The sequence below is a fragment of the Cyanistes caeruleus genome, chromosome 1 (assembly GCF_971803275.1).
Source record: "Cyanistes caeruleus chromosome 1, bCyaCae1.hap1.1, whole genome shotgun sequence".
In the NCBI taxonomy this organism is placed as follows: Eukaryota; Metazoa; Chordata; class Aves; order Passeriformes; family Paridae; genus Cyanistes; species Cyanistes caeruleus.
Window position 1 is genome coordinate 65,144,672 of NC_141701.1, and position 18,746 is coordinate 65,163,417.

The following is an 18,746-nucleotide window of genomic DNA, read 5'->3' on the forward strand; positions in this document are numbered from 1 at the left end:
CATGCTGTTATTTGTATTTAAAGAAGGTCTTTTAAGTCAGATTTCTCTCATATACTGCTGTATTCAGACCAACTAATTAGGAAGCTGGTATTTTTATCACAACTAGTTAACAAATTTCTACTCTTGTCAAACTCTTTGAGGATTAAAACCTTTGGTTCCCTATAACAGTATTTTTTGATAAATGCATTTTTTCATTCCTAGAACATTTTTGAAAATGGCTGTTGAGCATTTGAATTTATGTTTGGGAATACCCCTAAGAAATGGAAAATAACCTATGGAAACTAAATTAGGTCGAGTATAATAAAGTAGTAATAGAAAATTTATGCCAATGTTTAATTGCATTCTTATTAAATTTTATTTACAAAAACTTGTGTCTGTTAGATATTCTAATTTATTTTTTTTTTGAGTGGAAACAATTTTATTTTTTGATCAGGAGATGCTTCTTGTACTGAAGTATTAAAATTTTTTTGAGGTATCAGGATATTCCAGTCAGTCCCCAAAAAAATTACAAAACATTTCTTATTAAAAAAAATTTAAAAAAATCCCTAAATAAGAAATAAGGTTATTTAATGAGTTCTCTTATTGATATCTGCATACCTAATGTGGTTAATGAACTTGAATAGAGGTAAAGCAATTGAGTATAATCTTACCTTTTTGGTTTGTCTGTTTATAGTTGAATAGTTTCACCTGAGAGAGCAGTTTGGATCAAATTACTATAAAGTATAAGTTAATCTGTGGGAACTTGGAGCCAAAAGGTTTTATGATGGAAAAATGTCTAGATTAATGCAATACATATGCAGAAGAAAAGCTTATACATAGTTTCTCATGTGTACTTACTATCTCCCTAATTAAATTTCGGTATTTTCTCCACCTCATTAAAAGTATAGTTGTTTGTATTAAGTCTTAAGTATTTACTCAGTAGCGATACTGAAATGCTTAACATTTTTACGCACCGTTGTTGCTGTCTTGTGTTTGTGGTCTCACTTTTTGTTGGTGGCTGCTCACTGGAAAAGGAGATACAGGAGATCTTAGTCAAGTATTATATATGGGCATTTCAAACATTTAAACTTCTCCCTGGTTTAATAATGCTGTTTTTTTCCTGACTACACTACAATCATTTAGGAGTGTAAATCAGGTGAGGTATAACAATTAGGAGTGTAACTCAAGAGATCTGCATGTCTTGGTCTAATGAGGTATTTCTCCAGTAAAGTTAGGGACACTTACTCTAGGTTTCCAAAATTCTGAGATCATCTTCTGGAATGCCTGTTCTGCTACCCCACACCTGCTCTTCAATCCCCTGTTGCTTCTGGAGAAAGAGCTTCCAGCTTGAAGAGGCATGACTGGGGTAGAAATGAGTTGTTGGAATTACCATTTATTGGGAATAAAGTAACACGGCAGCAGAACAGGTGGAGAGATGCTACTGGGTTGTCAAGGGAGAAACACCTGTAAAGCTGAGTGGCTGAAGGTAGATACTAAAGCAAAACAGCACTGATATGGGAGATATGAGAATACGCTGATCATGGCAAAACAGTCTAGAGGTTGAGATGTAGTTTCTCACTAAGAGGACACAAGTCTGAAGCACTGTTCTGGTTTAAGCAAATAGACTAACAACCTGCTTGTTTTTAATATGGAGCTAGCTTAGCTGATGAATGTAGTAGCAAAGGACTGCCCACTGTGGGCCAGGAGAAACTTTTTAGACCTCTCATCTTATGAGTGTGGTTTTTGCTGAAGTCCTCACTCACACTTTTCATTCCACAGTCTTTGAATTTATGCATAGTTCCTCTTGGTAATATGGTCATTTGGTTTTACATATTTTTCCCTGAAAGATCAAATTTATACTGAACAGAAATTTATGCTTCACTTATTCTTACCTCCCCAAAACTGATCTTCACTATTTGTTCCTGGACTTTTTGCTGGATGGTGCAAGGAAATCAAGGGCTCTAAATGTCTGTGGAGAACCTTGTGTGAAGAACTTCCAAACTTCCACTGGAGAAGAACTTTACCAATGGTTTGCAGAAGCAGCCTTGCTTCTTTGCCAGAAAAAGTAGCAGAGAGAAGTACTGGTACATTTGCCAAAAAAGGCGTTAACGTGGTCTTGTCATTGGGAAGGAATGATGGCCAGGAATTCTTCTGCAGGGCCTTAACAGTGGGGATAATTGATTTTTGGTCTCTGTCATTGAGTGTTCATTGTGTATACCAGTTCTCATGTGAGTGTTTAATTATTACTATGGTTGGAAGTTCAACCCAAGGATCCAGCTGCCAGAAGCTCATAAAGAATTATTTCTGTGTAATGAAATGAGTTTTAAGGGAACAGGGTGAAGAAAAGGGTTACTCTCTGGTTTTTGGTTTGAACTTAGTTTATCTTCTACTGCTTTTGGAAACACATAAAATAATATAAAAGACTTTCTGTATATCTCTGCACAATTCATTTGATATATTTTGGAGAGAATATCAAGTCACTGTTTTGTCTTAGATTTCATATGAAGCCCGTTATTTCAGGTCACAGAAGAAGTAGAACTCACTATAAAATCATTTTTAAACATTTTTAAAAGTCTGTGGCTGTTTTATGGGAAGAAAAGGAAGGAAAAAAGAGCAGGAGTATGCTACTAGAATGTTTAGGTAATGACCATTATTATAAACAATTATTATGATTCTTTTAACATTGTTTTTTCCATTGTGTTTTCATCTCAAGTGGAAATTCTTGTTCCTACACAAAACTGCCTCTTTCCTACACAAATGTGAACGTTTCTGTGAAATTTTCTGGAAAACCAACAAAAGCATTTTCCAGTAATAGAAGAATGGGGAATATGTTCTCTTTCAACTCTTCTTTCATTTGATCAATTGCATCAGAGAGAAAGGGAAAAAAGAAAAAGACTGAAAGATGGTCATATCTTCACTAGGGAGGTGTGAATGCTGATTCCTGTCTGAGCAAGTTGCAGTTATTTGCAGAGATGCATGAATATGAATCACTTGTGATGTATATTTCATCCAAAGACAGAGAGACAGGCTGCAGTAGGTTATTTGTACGAAGCTGGGCTACCTCTGGCTCATGCCCACAAATAAGACTTCAGCCGGTCTCACACAACCCATTAAAGCTGTCCGTGGAAATAACATCACTGAGTGCAGTCAATATTTAATCCTGCCCCAGTGATGCACTGAGTAAAGCTATGGTAGGTAGGACTGTAAGGAAGAAGGGGAGTGCTGATTGATCCCTTTACTGCAGTCTCATTTAACACAGGAGTTGGCAAATGATGAAATTTGATGGCATGCAGTTTTTATTTATATTTTTTTCTGTTGCTGTGAAGAATACATAAGCTTGTGTTTGTAAGAAATCACATAGTATGTAATTTCTTAATAAATGTGAAATCATTGCTTTCTTTTGTGATCCTTTCTTCCTCAGTACCAGTAAGCTGTAAACGAAAAGCTGCAAGTAGGCACTCATGTACATAGAACAGTGTCAGTGCATAATGCCACTGAATAATAACCTTATCCACCTAAAGAGCTTTTGTGGAGTTGGTATAGCCCTTGCTGAGGAGTACAGCAAGGAAAGAGAGTGTGTGGTATTCTCTGTAAAGGGTTTTGATGTTCTGCTTACTTTGCTGTAGGAAATAATGCATGCAGTGAGAGCAAATAATGTAAGCCAATAGCACATGGAAAAAATAGTGGGAACTTATTCTGGATAAATGTATTTGCTATTTCATGGTTTGCTTTTTGTAATGAGTCCATCAAGTCAAACACTCAAGTACATTAATTAAACATTTTCCCACAGAACTCAGCAACTGGATAGCAGTCCTTAGAATATTGGTACCATTATCCAGGTTGGTCTCAGCCCAGTGTGGAGCAGCATTTAGCAGTTGGGGCAAGCTGTGATTACTCGAATGGATAAATTTGGTGGACTGGCAGAATGTGCCCCATGGCTGTGGGCTGACTGCTGCGTTACTTCACCAGGCCTGCAGCAATTAAGTCAAACCATGCTGAGGAGCAGTGTCTCCTTTAACTGCATAGTAACTATTCAGGCTTTGAGCATCTATGGCCTTGTCCATCAAGCACTATGCTTTTGTGGTCTTTTGAAGAGCTCCTTGGCCCTAAGCAAGAGAAATAAAACATTACCTTGTCTAGCAGAACAGGACTGTTTAGATGAGAGGCATGTTTTTATTGAGAAAATAAAATGTGATAAATGTAATAGTTTTTGTCTAAATCAATGCCAAAAAGGAGCTAAAGGTGCAGGTAAAAATACTAATTTAATGTTTAATCCAGAAAATATCCAGCAAAGGCAAATCTCAAGCCGTATTTGTAGGATTTTTTTTTTTCTTTTAATGCACTTCATTAATGGTTTTGTGTAACGAGGATCTTTATCTGTCTGTCCATACAGTATGTAGACATATCATACCTTGTGTCAGGAACTTCAGGCACTTTTAGAAAGGCTATGTGCTACATATGTACTAAATTACATATACATATAACATGATTCTGAGGTACCTGATGTGATCCTACCTATTAAAACTTCTCTGTGTTCAAGTAATGATCACTTGTCTACAACCTCTGTAGAGCTCACCTTTCCCTATTTTGTCACTTGTTTTTTCTCCTGCATATGTTTTGGTACATGGAAATGTGATATTTATCTTTTGACAGATAATGTTTAATTTTGCCTTCAGCTTGTTTTTATGTAATCTATTTCATACTGGTCTTGTTAATATTGCCATACTTAAGATATATATTCTCTCCCCAGGGCATTTTCTGTATCTGCTTTCCAAGTAATACTGTGTATATAATCCTACTGAATTGCAATTATATCCACCAATCAAAATTCATGACTCTGTAGAGTTGCTGCCTTGTAACTACGCATTTCATTCTTTATTATGAGACTTTTGGCAATATAACTGGCAGCCTATAATCAGCCAGAGTGCAGGAATTTTGAAGTGTCAGGGCTGTGAGAAATCATCTCTGAAGCTCAAGTTGGCTTGTTTTGGTGACTGTAGTAGAATCACAGAATAACAAAAGGTTAAGGAGGTGAACACAGCATGTCCAGATGGTGCGTAGGTAAATTGGTTATTTCTGGAAGTGATACTTAGACAAAGTTCAGAAATGTGTGGCACCAGGAACAATTTCGAGGATTACAAGAACGTGTTGCATAATACCAAAGTAGTAATCATTTAGCCAGAGAGGAGCTGTGTGACTAGACATGGGTTTATGGGTGGGTTGTGAGGTAGCAGACAGCTTAGTCACTTAGTGCCATGTGCACCAGGCCATTGCAGGAAGCGCCTCCAGGGTGTCTGTGCTTCCCCTCTAGACTGCCCTCTGCGTGGTGGACATTTACACAGCTTAGCAGTTACTAAAAGATTTAGTAAAGCTGTAACTGCCTTGTTCAGCTTTCAGTTCATCAAATTTTGTCTTTCAGTTTCTCCTAAGACAGGTGGAGTCACATTTTAGGCAAGTGTGCTTTTTTCAGAAGCAGATATTTGGCTCACGAAGATTAATCTGGTAGTTTCTCTTTGCCTTGTATGTTTGGCAGGTTCTCAGACTTTTGTGCAGTTGAATGTTCTCACTTGGCCTTAAACTCTAATATTGAAATGCTCCAAACGGAATTATCTTTTTTTCTGTTCAGAGATAGAAGTGTTCAGTTAAACTGGATGGTCCCCTGGCATTTACGAGGCTGTATGTAGGTGTGCACTCATGAAGTTTTACAAAGGGTCAAGAGCACAGAGATGGTAAACGCTTTGTTAAGAGGTGAATTGTAGGATGAAAGGAGATCAGAGAGCTAGGCTGGGATTTTTTCAGCAGGACAGACTGGCCTGTATTGGTTCCCAAAGAGTTCCCTATGTAAAATTAATCTGCAAGGATATTAGCATATGAATATTGAAGCTTGTGAACCGATACTCTGGCTGAATAACTCTACATAACTAATGCCAACACATAGAATGGTTTTTGATACTTGTATTAAAAAAACCCTACTTCTGAAATATGATTTTATCAAATAGTTGGTATATTATTAGACCGGTGAAGTCAGTTACACACTCCAAACATTATAGTATGTAAATTAAACTAAAAGTTAATTTTACATTTTCCCTGAGTAATGAAACTATGTCCTGATGGATATTGCGTTTTAATGTTCTTTTGGTTGATCATATTATATTTTCTTCCTCTTGTTATTTCCCATAAACAGTGTCATTTCATAGTGCTGACAGCCTATATACTAAATGCCACAGTGAAACAATGGAGCTGTATTGTCCTCCATATACCGACAAATCTCTTTGCTTAATGTGTGTTCAATAAAGATAAAATAGCAAATGTTATTAATCCAGGGGAAAACCACAATGGAAGTTATTAATGTGTTTTTCAATGGTGTTATACATGTGCCACTTTTTTTTTTCTTTTCTTTAAAAATACAATTTTGTTGAAATAAGACAGCAAGAAAAAAACTACATCATAAAAGTGCAATAGCAATGAAGTTATTTGTTTCAGTGCAGCCTCAAAAGACAAGAGAGCTCATTTCTTTTTTGGGCAGTGAGAGAGAGTATTAAATGCTGTTCTCTGTTTTCAATTAAACACTAACATTAAATATAAAAGTTTAAGAATTATTCATTTTTCCTTCCTCAGTCAAATTTCCTCACAGATTTTAAAAGTATTATACCCAGAGGAGGAGTTTAAAAAATGACTAGCTGTTTTTTTTACTTCCATTTCACAGAACTGCAGTATTGTTCCTCATCATGAGCTACATAAGGAATCAAATTTGAAAAAACACTTAAGGGGCCTTTACCTGGAGATCATTTAGTCCACATTGTCTCACAGGAGTGTTGGGCAGGCTGGGGAAGTGCCTGTCCCTTGTCAGTGGATGGTTTGTGTTTGAGGAGCCACAGCTGGTTGCCTGGTTTTTGCTCATGCTGTAAGGCTGTGTAAGGACTTCAGTGTTCTCTCCATCCTTTGGCTGGAAAGGTCAAAACACAGCAGCTACTCCCAGAGGAGCATCACCTGGCTGTGCTCTGGTGCCAGTGAGAGTCAAATGGCAGCTCTGTGGAGGATTTGTTGGAAGAGTGTTGGCCAGGGTGGTTCCCTCCTGCAGTCCTTCCGCCTGTGTCTGGCTCAGGGCTGCCTCTTCCCATTCTCAGCCCTAGTCCTGCCTTTCCCACCTCTCCCAGCTGTAGCCAGTGACCGTGGGCTGCCTGTCACCCTGACTGGTGGAGGTTGTGGCTGTTGCTCCACGCTTTAGCTCCAACTCAGGGTCTGCCTGAGCTTTTGGTGCCAAGGTGCAGGTCCTGGGCTGGCCACGGTGGCCATATGTCCTGCTGGAGGCAAAGCTGCTGTCCTCTGGCTGGCAGAAGCTGTGCCACAGTGCTGGGCAGGGGCCTGGCTGTGTCCTGCCTTGGGCAGTGTGCCTCTCTCCCTCCAAAGCCCTGCATTCCTGCTGAGAGCTGAGCAGCTGTCAGCTGAGCAGGACAGACCTCTATATTCCATTTTGACCCCTGAGTGCTGCTTCATACTGCTTGGGACAAACTTCCGAGGATTCTTATTTTTTAGAAAAAGTAAATACCTAAAAAAGGCGTACAGCTAATAAGTTCACCTTGGTTTTGTCCATGCTCTGTCCCTTGAAGCACCTTAAAATACTTGACTAACTGCAAGCCATCATTAAGAATTCTGCCTCTGCTAGGCATGTAAGTGAGAAAATCTTAAGGCAGGAGAGAATCCTTCTCTTTTGAAAATAAGGGGTGGGTGTCTGGATTGCTTTTATTATTAGCACTGCCTCACTGGATCACTGCTTCAGTAACATAATATATAATAATATGTATTTCCAAGTGTCAAGGCTTCTTGTTTAAAGCTTAACTCAATTTTAAATCCATGTGGAAAGGGAAGACCTTTAAAATACTTAATAAATTCTAATCTTAATCATATTCATCATTATTAAAATTTGAAATAGGTTGAAATACTTAAGGTAAGTGAAATGAAAAAAACTAATAAAGAGCATGAAACACACTGGAGAAATGGAAGAATAATTGCTAAAGATTAAGAAATCTAAAATGGCCAAACATGAAAAAGCCTTCATTTCCAATAAGCATTTATTTAAAAGTTTTGCAATACCTTAATAATATAAAAAGAAATTTTAAAAATGAATTGAATATTAAATGCAACAGAGGGGCAAGACATGACTAAATACATTAAAACTTATATTAGTTCTGTCTTTCAGCTTCGGGTGTGATTTAGGTCTTGTCAGTTCTTGAGAGAGTTGTGTCACCTTTTAGCAAGGAGACAACATCTCTATTGGTGTTGCTGTTAATAATAATTATTAGCATTGTGGTAATAGTAGTGCCTAGTAGTGCCATATTAAGTCGTGCCTAGAAGTGGCAAGGTACTATGGTGAAGACATCAGCTTGCTCAGTTTTGTACAAGCCAAACATAAAACTTTTCTCTTCCAAAAGGTTGAGTAACCTAAGCATGAAAGGAAGGACCTCTTTGGTTTTAATTAAAAGTTATACTGAGGTAATAAAAAAATTTGCCTCCTATTGTTTAACCTTTTTTTTTTTTTATTTTCTGCTGGTGAATGAAAAGGGGTGTTTGAATGGTGCACTTCACAATGTAAGAAAATGGCATTAAATCTTTCAAAAATTAAAACTAGTAATTTTATTTGTATTTTAGGGATTACTTACCTTGACCATGCTGGTTCAGCACTTTTCCCAGAGAGTCTGCTTAAAGCTTTTACTGATGACCTCAGAAACAACGTTTATGGTAAGTGCAAAGCAACATTCCCATGAGTCTTCTCAAGTTTCCATCTAAATTATTCAAAACTGATCTTCTTAGAAGAGACCTTCTGCAGGATTTTTAATACTGTTGTAGAATAGTTGGAAGTCCAGTGCTTTTACAAAGGAGGCAGAGACCCTTTGTGTCACCTCTAGCTTCATTATTTGGTGGCCAAGCACCTGTTGATGTTGGTGAAGAAGAAAAATCAAAACGAGCACGGTTCTGTTGTGTGACTTTGTTAGGGCACTAGGCTTGGGATAAAGAAATACATTTTAGCTATAAGCACTGTTCATTCCTTGTGTTTTTTTTCCACATAAATATGCAAACCCGGTTTCTTATCCGAGGACTGGAATCCAGAGCCACATTCCTTCTCAGACAGAGTCACCACAAACAGCTTATACTGTGACTCAGTATAAGCATTTTATTCAGAAGAAAGCATAGCTCAGAGATCCCAAATGAATTTAGGCACAGAATAGGTGCTATTAGACTTTGCTCTGCTCTGACTATTAGACTTTGGTGCCTACTCAGAAAAAGGATAGGTATTGCCAATGCAATCCTGTGCAGAGGAATGTGAGTAAAAATATCTACAGAATTGAATTGTATCTGGGTGGAGATCTAACTGTTACAGCACCACTTGCAAGTACTTCATCCCCAGATTCTCTACCTAAACCTTTAATTTCTTTCTAATGTTATTATCTGGCCGAGAATCACACACCAAGTGTGATTTTACACAGTCAGCAGCATCCCTTGTTAAAGAAATATTGTTACTGTGTGAGACAATTTACATTAGAGTGAGTCATTCTCAACCAGAAAAAAAAATACTGCACAATATTATGCTGTGAGTAGTCCCACTAAAGCAATCAAATTTCCTTTGTTGAGTTACTTGTGGGACATGTGTCCTTTTTGCAAGTTTTGTGTCTTTCTTGGGCTCCCTGGTACATGGAACGAAGGGATTCCTCACTTGGGAACTAGGTACCACTGCTTACAAGAAAATGCTTGTTCACTTCAGCGCTGGCACACATGTGCTTATCACCTGGGCAAGCCACTTGAGCGTTTTGGGTAGTTTTCATTTTCAATGTGCCATTATGTTATTTCCACCTATTATTTTTTCCTGAATGCTGCCAAGGGTGGGATCCAGAGGAGAAATTTAAGTTCCATTACAAAGTAAGTGTTATTCTTGATAGGGATAAGGGCTTTTTACTGTTATAACAAAATACATCGATTTGATTACATTCAAGATCTCCTATTCAAGTGCATGCCAGTGATATGAAAATTAATGTTCTGTCACCACAGACATTGTAAAGTGAAATGTATGAGCTCTGATCTTAGTTATTTCAAACAACATTGGGCTCAACCCTTTTAATAAGTACCATCTGTGGCAGAAAAAAATTAATTTGTGAATCAATTGAGTGCTTGTGAATAGAAATAGTACTGCCAGTTTGGAGCAGATTTGCATAGTACCTATAATGCTATAGGAGAACAAATTGTATCTTTTTATTGGTGTTTTCATCTGAAATGATGAGCTCCAGCATGACCATTTTTTTTTTTTCAGTTACATCTCATGCTATAAGGACAGTAAATGCTGACAGTAATAGGAAGAGTTAATTTAACAAAGATGTGAATGAAGGGGGAGTTTGACTTGCAGCTTTTTTTATTTTCTTGGTAATCCACAGGCTCAAAGAACTACAGTTTAGCTGTTGCATGTGGAAATGGGGGAAAATAATATAAGTAAGAAATAGTCTCACTTCTAAATTGAAAAGATTTGAATTGGAAATTACAGAAATGCAGCATCAGACATGAAAAGTCTGAGTAGTAGTTTTGGGTTTGAGCTGTAAAGTTATTATTTTCAACACCTTCACTCAACAACTTTCAGCAGGGTAACTTAAATTTTGAAAAGTGTAGCTAATATTGGAGCCTACTGCAAATACTGTGTTAGTATAACAATTTTTTCATTATGCCCTTTCCAAACTGTTTTGGCATGTTCTCTAAGTATTTGCTTATAGGAAAGTGTGGTGTGCCTGGGTGAATGTTGCTTTATTGAGCTCTTTATTGCTCAAGAAGATAAAATCATGCTGTCTTAATTGTTATACATGTTTCTGCTGAGCTGGGCTCAGGTGGCTACTAATTTCACAATAAAATTTATATTACAATGAATTATTTGAATTTCAGACACTAAAGATCCAAGGATTAGTTCTTCTGTCTAGTCATGATTGTCAAAAGATCCTATTTTTTGCTTCTTAGCTACTGCACAAATACATTTATGAATGTGCAACCTGTCTGTAGTTTTTCTAGTAGGTTTGTGCATGTGCAGTTTCATTTTCTTTTTAGGGGAACTGCCTAAGTGTTAGTAAGAGACCCAGCTGAAGTTTCTAGGTCTGTCATAATGGCTATACCCTGTTGTATCTCCCTTCTCTTGACTAAGGGGCTCCAGGGAAATGCTGTGAAGTATGCATTGAATCTTTATCATCTTTTAGGCCTGCTTAATGTCATACTTTGATAAAAGAGAAATTTAATAGCAAAATTGTGATTAATGATTGATTTCTGTATCTCTGTTGTCTCCTAGGCAACCCTCATAGTCAGAATATCAGCAGCAAGCTGACATATGACACAATCGAGCATGTTCGATACAGGTAGAATAATCTTTTTTTTTCAGATGTTGTCTGATTCACTTGATAGTTTTCATTTGGGTTAGGCCTGCACTGTTTTGATGACTTTGATGTGATACCATTTTCCAAGGGTCATCTTTCATACCTAAAGAAAACAGCTCACTTTTAAAACACAAGGTATTTGGTCAGTCAAGTCTTGGATCATATAAATTATTTTTCTCCCAAATGCCCAAATCTTCAAAGTCCTGTAGTTAATTTAGTGCTGTAATACAAGTCCACAGTTTTAATTAAGATGTAGGACTTGGAATTTCAGAAGTGATTATTAGTAAAATGATATGGTAAGATATTAATGTGGGACTAGGTACAAAGACATGGTTAAAATTCCGATAAAATTAAATAGGGTGTAATGGCTTGTGAGAATTTACAAAAAGCTTATGGGAATGTGTACATTGTTTTACCTCAGGTACTTATTTCCATTGGACTAATAAAATACCTTTTAAAGGAGTTTTAGTATAACTTTTAATAGTAGGAAGAAAAAAAAAGGGTAAAATTGAGTGTTGGGACTTCTGGGTATGGGCAAGAAAATGACCTGATTCTCTAAATAAAGTAATCCTTTGAAAGTTCAGGATGGAGTGTGCTGAAGGTAACTTCATGCCATTGATCTGTCATGATTTGCATCATGACGAAATGCACAACTTGGGCACTTGGTTATTGGTTTTAGGGATTTGTTTCAGAAAACTCTTGCTATTTTATAAATACATTTTATTCACAGAATATGGATGCTTTGAGTTTATTTGCTTGATTTTAATGACACTAGTAAGGCAAGTAAAGAATGTAATGTATTCCTGTTTTATCATCTTCCTTGAAAGTAAATATTTCTCCAAAACACATCACAGAATTCAAATCAATAGCATTGTAGTGTTCATAGTTGTAATGGAGAAAATTTGTTTTATACCTTTCTGCTGCCTTTTCTCTGACTGTTTTTATGGGAGTGTAAAAAACCCCAAGTTTTCTAGTTGGGTGCTGCTGCTGGCTATAATCTGTTTCCCCCTTCCCATCACCAGCTTTCTGGAGAAAGCATTTCTTTTTGCATCTGCCACAACCCTCTCTTAATGCTGTGCAGGATGACAACCTACTAATGTATGAAAGAGACTACCCATGAGGCATAGCTGTCTTCAAAAGCAGACATTTATAGCCAGTTACAGCAGTACCCACAGTCTGCAGTCTTCTGAGCAGACCTGTGTGCTCGCACACAGAGTTAGCATTCTGATTTCCATTTGCTCAGTGCTGTTGCAGTGTTGCTGTTTCACAGTTCTGCTTATGAAGGCACAGTAGGAAGTGTAACTGTTATTAGAATAATTATTATTGTACGGTGTGTTCTTCATTGTTAAGGAGTAAGGAAATAGGCTTTCACTGAGTAAAAACATAGATCACATTAAAAGAACTAACATCTTCAGAATGTTTTTTTGGATCCTGCTTTAAAAAAGTTTGAGACTTTCCTAAGGGCAGAATGGGAGATGACAAGAACATACCAGTGTTAGTATTTTAGGGTTTATTGTGTGTTTTCTTTTTTGTTTTTTTAAAAGTGCACTCTACAGCTAAGTGAAGATTTTTGGTATTACACCTGATAGAATTTTTCATCTGTCCCTAAAGATATGCGGCCATTTTTAAACTCCCAATAAAAATTTAAAAAGCATAGTCATCAAAAAGGCATAGTCATAAAAATTCAGTAAGAAAATGCCCCAAACCTACTGTCAATAAGTCAGCTATCCAAAATGCAATAAAAGTATATTAAAAATCTATACTTCTATGCCATTGCAGCAATCAAAATAAGCAGTATGACAAGACAGGGAGACAGGCAGCTCTGTCCTGCATCTGAGTGCGTAGATTGGATTTCCTCAGTGAAAAAATTATTCAGCAGGTAGTTTTAGAAATCTTAAAATGCGTTGCTGGCTTGGAATTAGGCTTTTGGCACATGGCTGCAGTCAGAAGTATAGGGGTTTTTTTTTCAGTGTTTGCCTCCAAGACAATACTATTTTATTTTTTTAAATTATACTTTAAATTTGATTTTTTGATGTGATGGCGCAATCAGCTAATTAAAAATTAACAGAAAACTTAATTTCAGATTTATATTTGCTGATATAGGTGACAGCAGCATCAGAATAGAATTTCCTAATCTGTCAGTGTGTTCAATGGTACAAAGCTGAATAATTTGGTTTTACCTTCATATCTGCTTGACAGAGAGAAACCAATCTTAGAACGTGGCTTCACAAGAGAATAACATAAATAATTAAATAATTGAGTCAGTACATGTTTTCTCTGATTTAAAAAAAATAAAATGCTTTACCTCTTGACCAACTCAAGTGCAATAAGATTAGAAATAACTATTTTATTCTTAAAAACATTGCTTCTCTTTTCTTAACGTGGACTGCTGAGTGATTTTAAACATTGTGCATACTTCAACATTAACCATGAGTGATGATGAAAAGAGGAAGCAAGAAACGTAATAAACCTTACTGAAATGTATAAAATGTATGCATCAAAAGATTCTAGATCCTTTTATATTGCTTTACTTATGGATGTATGGCACTGCCATTGCTCAACTCCACACAGCTAGAGAGCAGGGGTACAATATCTCCTTATGATGCTGCAGTTAATGTAACTCAGAAATTAATTACACTGAATATTAAATAACCCTTTTCCCATACACAAGCATTTTAAAATACGAGATTTCTGAATATTTTAAAACATCGTCCTTGTGGATCTTGCACTTGCAATATGAAATAGTGCAGCAATGTCTTCTAACCAGAACCAGACTGATGTTGCTTACAATTTTTTGTATGTTTAAGATATACAACAGGATACTTTTTCATTTAAATACAGTGTTGTAATAGAGTTTTGATGTTCATCCTTGAACTTTCAGGTCCTATGAAGTGTTAAACTGAATCATACTTTAGAAATTCAAATACACATTAAAAAAAAAAAAAAAAAAAGGCCAGAAATTTCAGTTATGATTTTGGTACCAAGCATCTCCTAGACTGTGGCAATATGTGTATTACAGAATGTTTTCACTGAAGCTGAAAGGACTGGGTATTGAGCTAAATGGGATCAAGTTAAAATATAGATCCAAAACATGTATTTCTATAAAGACTTCTCTCAAAATATGCTAAGTGAACTGTAAGAGGAGATTCATCTCTGTGTCCAGTGCATACAGTCAAAAACAGGTACAGTGGACATGTACAAAATAACTGTAAATGGCTCAGTGTTTTAAAAATATATTTCTTTCTGTGGTAAAACACACAGGTGGTACCAGATTACGCTAAGGAAGCAGTCTCATAAATGCTGTTTATAATTCCATTTGCATTGTATTTTTAGAGAACATTTCATCATAGCAAAATAGAACTTTACATTCCTTCTGCAAGCATCATACCTTGCTTATGAAATAAGTTTCCATTCCACTTAAGTTAACACATTTTGAAATGGCATTCTGTGCATGGTAGGGATTTTTCTTAATTCCCGGGTTTAAGCAGTTCTGTGTCTGAAAACAGTAATGTTGGAACTGATACATACATGAAAATGCGTTGACCTTTCCTACACAGTAAGAAGTAGTAGATACAGTATCTGCTTAGTATTGATTTGTTCTTTGCAAAGGTCAATGACAGGAGACCGTATGGAAGAGTGACATCTGAGTGCTGTATCCTGACCTCCTTAATGGCACCCATCTACTTGAAAACCTCGTTTCCAGTCTCGGGTTCAGCCCTTTTGCATGCTTGTTTTAGAGCATCATTTGAAATCGCTCCTTTCCCCGATCCCACTGCTCAGTGGGACAACTCTGAAATACCACAGTCAGTGAAGTCCAGCAAAAGGTCACTGTGCTCACTGCAAATGAGAGAGGAATTAGAAGATAATTAGGAATAATGGATAGATTTTTTGGAAGAGCTTAGGCAAGAGGGGGATCCCTTCCTTGTGGTTCATGAAATTGTTTAGGCATGCAATTAAACAATCCCAGTGTGCCCCCAGTGAGTGGCTGATGACCCCACTCTGGGCTCTGTCATGTGCTGAGTGACAGCACAGTGGGGGCTTTGGTGCAGATGCTTCTCTCAGCCACACCTAGCCTTTTGTGCTAAGAACTCCATTTTATAAACATCTGCTTTTGAGTCAATCCATTGCTTTTGGTGGGTTTACTCTTTGCAGTCCTATGCAAGGTAGTAAAAAGCTTCTGGTTAGGGTAACTGATACTGTCATTTTTGAATTTTGAAAACAGGAGACTGTTTTAAGAACAAGTAAAATAATTTTGTTTTACTTTAGAACTTTGCTCCTGGACTTTCAGCTCTAACTTAATAAATTAATTAATCATTAACTTGATGAGCTGAAGCTTTAGAAAGGAATTTGCTAATGCCTTTTGTTACTCTTCTGGTAGTTGGCTTTATACATTCATATGTATGGAGAGTAGTAAATAAAACTGGTACATACACTGTCATGCTCTCTGACTTAGTTGCATAGAGTCAAATCTGGAATGCTTCATTTATTGCAAGAAATAGTTCAGTAAAATAAATTAAAAGCTGGAGGTCAAGATTGCTAGTTTATGAACAAAATGGAAGAAATGCTCCTGGGAAATTCTGAGTTTTATTAATATGGATGGCTAGGATGTTTTGCATAGAGGTCTGAAAAAGATTGGATGCAACCTTTAATTTTTTTTGCTTTCTGATTCAGAAAAAAACCCTCAGGACTCTGCTTTTATAATATGTCTGTGACCAAAAACTTATGCAGACTAACTTTAAATGTTGTGATCTTTCTGTGCCATTGCTCTCTAGATAACATTCAGTGTAGAGAGAGTGGTACAGGCTTACTTGGATTCAGGCCACCAGTTCAGTTCACATTTTTTTTAAAGGCATGCAGCCTTGATGTTTCCTCAGCCGCTTCTTTGGCAGGGCCTCTGTGGCCATGGGGAGGTCTGTGAAAGGGCACATGAGCTGATGAATGAGATAGTCCAACTGGAACAAAACACTGATAAAAATAGTGAAATCTCTGCAATGCAAATTCCCTTTTTTCCATTTTCTTTGTCTCTTTGTCTTTTTCAGGATTTATATGGAAGCTTTTTTTCCCCTCCCAAGGCTGTACAATACTTACAGAGGAAATGTAGTGTTCTTCCCTCTTCTGGGTTTGCAGCTGCTTTTCCTAAGAAGCAGCATTATGAGGCACCAGTGGGTGACGTTTGTGGTGATGTTTGTGTTGCCTTGGATGTTGAAGGAGCAGTAACATTGTCCTGCCTGGCTGCTGGGAACACTAGCAGTTCCTTTGCCAGCTCCAGGGGAGCCTGACAACTTCATTATTGGCTTACATGATTATTTGTATTTCAAGTAAGGCTTTTGGAATACCAGATATTTAGCACAAATGTAATTTCTGCTATCCCCTATGTGCACCTGTTGTGCTTGACAACTTTGTTTTGGCTTCAGTGCACTGCTGTTTCTCAGCACAAGTTATGTAGCATTGGAAAGGTGCTCCACCTGACTGAAGTCAAGAAATTTTGAAAGGCACCTATAGTTATGTATTTTGTTCAAAATTCAGCTGATTTTTTTCATGTCTAATTTTTTTGAGGTCTGTGGACACTTTCTGTTTTGCTCCATCTGAAACTGACTCAGTGATCCCACAGCAAGAAAGTACATGAGTGACTAATTTTAACTTATGCTGTTCATACCTTATGTCATATTTAAAATCATAAATTTGGGAAATACTAATTCATCTACTTTATTAAAAACACTGAGATAATTTACTACTGCCCCCTTTATAATAGTCTCAAATAATCTTTCTGTGAAGTTAGCAAACCCAGTATGGAGCTCCATTTTGAATCTTATTCATTTCACTTGTAAAGCAATATGAGTACTTAATTTATTGTTATAATTAAGCTGTTGAGGACACACTAAAGCATTCCTAAGGGCTTCTGTGGTGCCATCTGTGTCTCTATGAATCTGAAATTCCTGGTGTCATTGCTGCTGAAAGACAGACCATTTTGTCTCATCCTTTATTTTCTATCTGAGCCTCACCTTGCTGCACTTTTAACTAGCAGATTCGAGTCCTTAAAAAGTCGTCATTTGCGCTATGCGTTATTTTGCTCCCGCCCAAAATTCTGACTGCCAGTTCTGACTCTACTTACTGTTCTGTTCCCTCAGCACTTTCGTACTGTTCTTGCTGTACCCACTGCATGACCCTTAGTGATCAGGATTTTTAATACTTTAAACACTGGTATCAACTGAAGAAGTTTTATTGTAAACTCCAACTAAGTGAATAGGTATTAATATTGCCTATATTTTTATTATTATGAATGAGGGCTAACTGGTTCATGACTTACTATTTAAATTTTGAATATATATATTTTAACTACTGGTGAACTTCTCATCTTCTAAATATAGCAGTGTCTTCTCCTATTTTTTTCTCCAGAAGCAGATACAATGTGCAAGTAGTAGTAACTTTGGGATAGGTGCCTCTGCAGTGTTTCAGTGATTTAATCACATTTCTTGTTACTCTCATTTCTGATGTAACCTCAGAATTATCCTCTGTCCTTGTTACATCAAGTGTAACTGTGGCTGCCTTCTCTTCTGTGATAACGCCAATTTCCTCTCTGCATTGTTCCAGACAATCTGTAGCTCATCTTCTCTTCTAATAGACAGAGCAAAAACATTTACTTTGTCAAATGATGGCGCAAGCCTTCAGCACCCTAATGAGCAGGTTGCTTACAGCAGCCATGCTAGATGCTCTAGTTCTAACACTGTTAGGGTTGGGATTTTTTGTTTGGTTGGCTGGTTTGGTGTTCATTTTGTTGTTGTTATTGTTTCAATTTGCTGCCCTCTGCAACCTGCTGACTTGCTGAAATTCTCAGTTAATATCCCATGTCTCTTAGCAGTTGCTGCCTTTCTTTCCTCTCCCCAGCACTGAGACTGCCCTTGGCTGCAGGCAGGTGCCAGCTAGCTGTGTTCATTAAATATATAATGCCTGTTGCTGAGGTCATGGCTGCGCCGATGAAAGCTTTTCTATGGCAAAAGGCAGCAGCTGTATGGCTTCCAGGCTGCCCAGGGGATGTGTTAAACACCACAGTGAGCAGAGCCAGCAGAGCACTGCAGCAGGAGAAGAAACTGAGGAGGGGGAGTGTGGAAGGATGGGCAGTGACTGTCAAGGGGTGAGAGTAGCCACCTTAACCTGGGCAGGGATGAAATGAGTCTGTGTGTGCCCAGTAGGGGTTTTTAGGGTTCCAGGTTTCAGGACAGCCAGGTCAGAAATTTATCCCAGCTGATACGGTTCAAGAGTATGGGAATGCACAGAACTTCCAGGGTTTTTGTGTTTTATCTCCAGCTGTTATAGAGTACTTTTCATCTACTGTTGATGATCCTTCTCCATTGGAAGGAATAGAATACT

The 18,746-nt window shown here is 37.3% G+C and overlaps 1 protein-coding gene across 1 annotated transcript in view; it reads left to right on the forward strand.

Annotated features, from left to right (window-relative positions):
• The window catches only part of MOCOS (molybdenum cofactor sulfurase), a 210,868-nt gene that overhangs the window by 18,010 nt on the left and 174,112 nt on the right, over positions 1-18,746 (forward strand). Inside the window, exons 2-3 of the mRNA XM_086896591.1 lie at positions 8,629-8,718; positions 11,294-11,360. Of these exons, the coding sequence (XP_086752717.1) occupies positions 8,629-8,718; positions 11,294-11,360 (157 nt within the window). The remainder of the gene's footprint in view (positions 1-8,628; positions 8,719-11,293; positions 11,361-18,746) is intronic.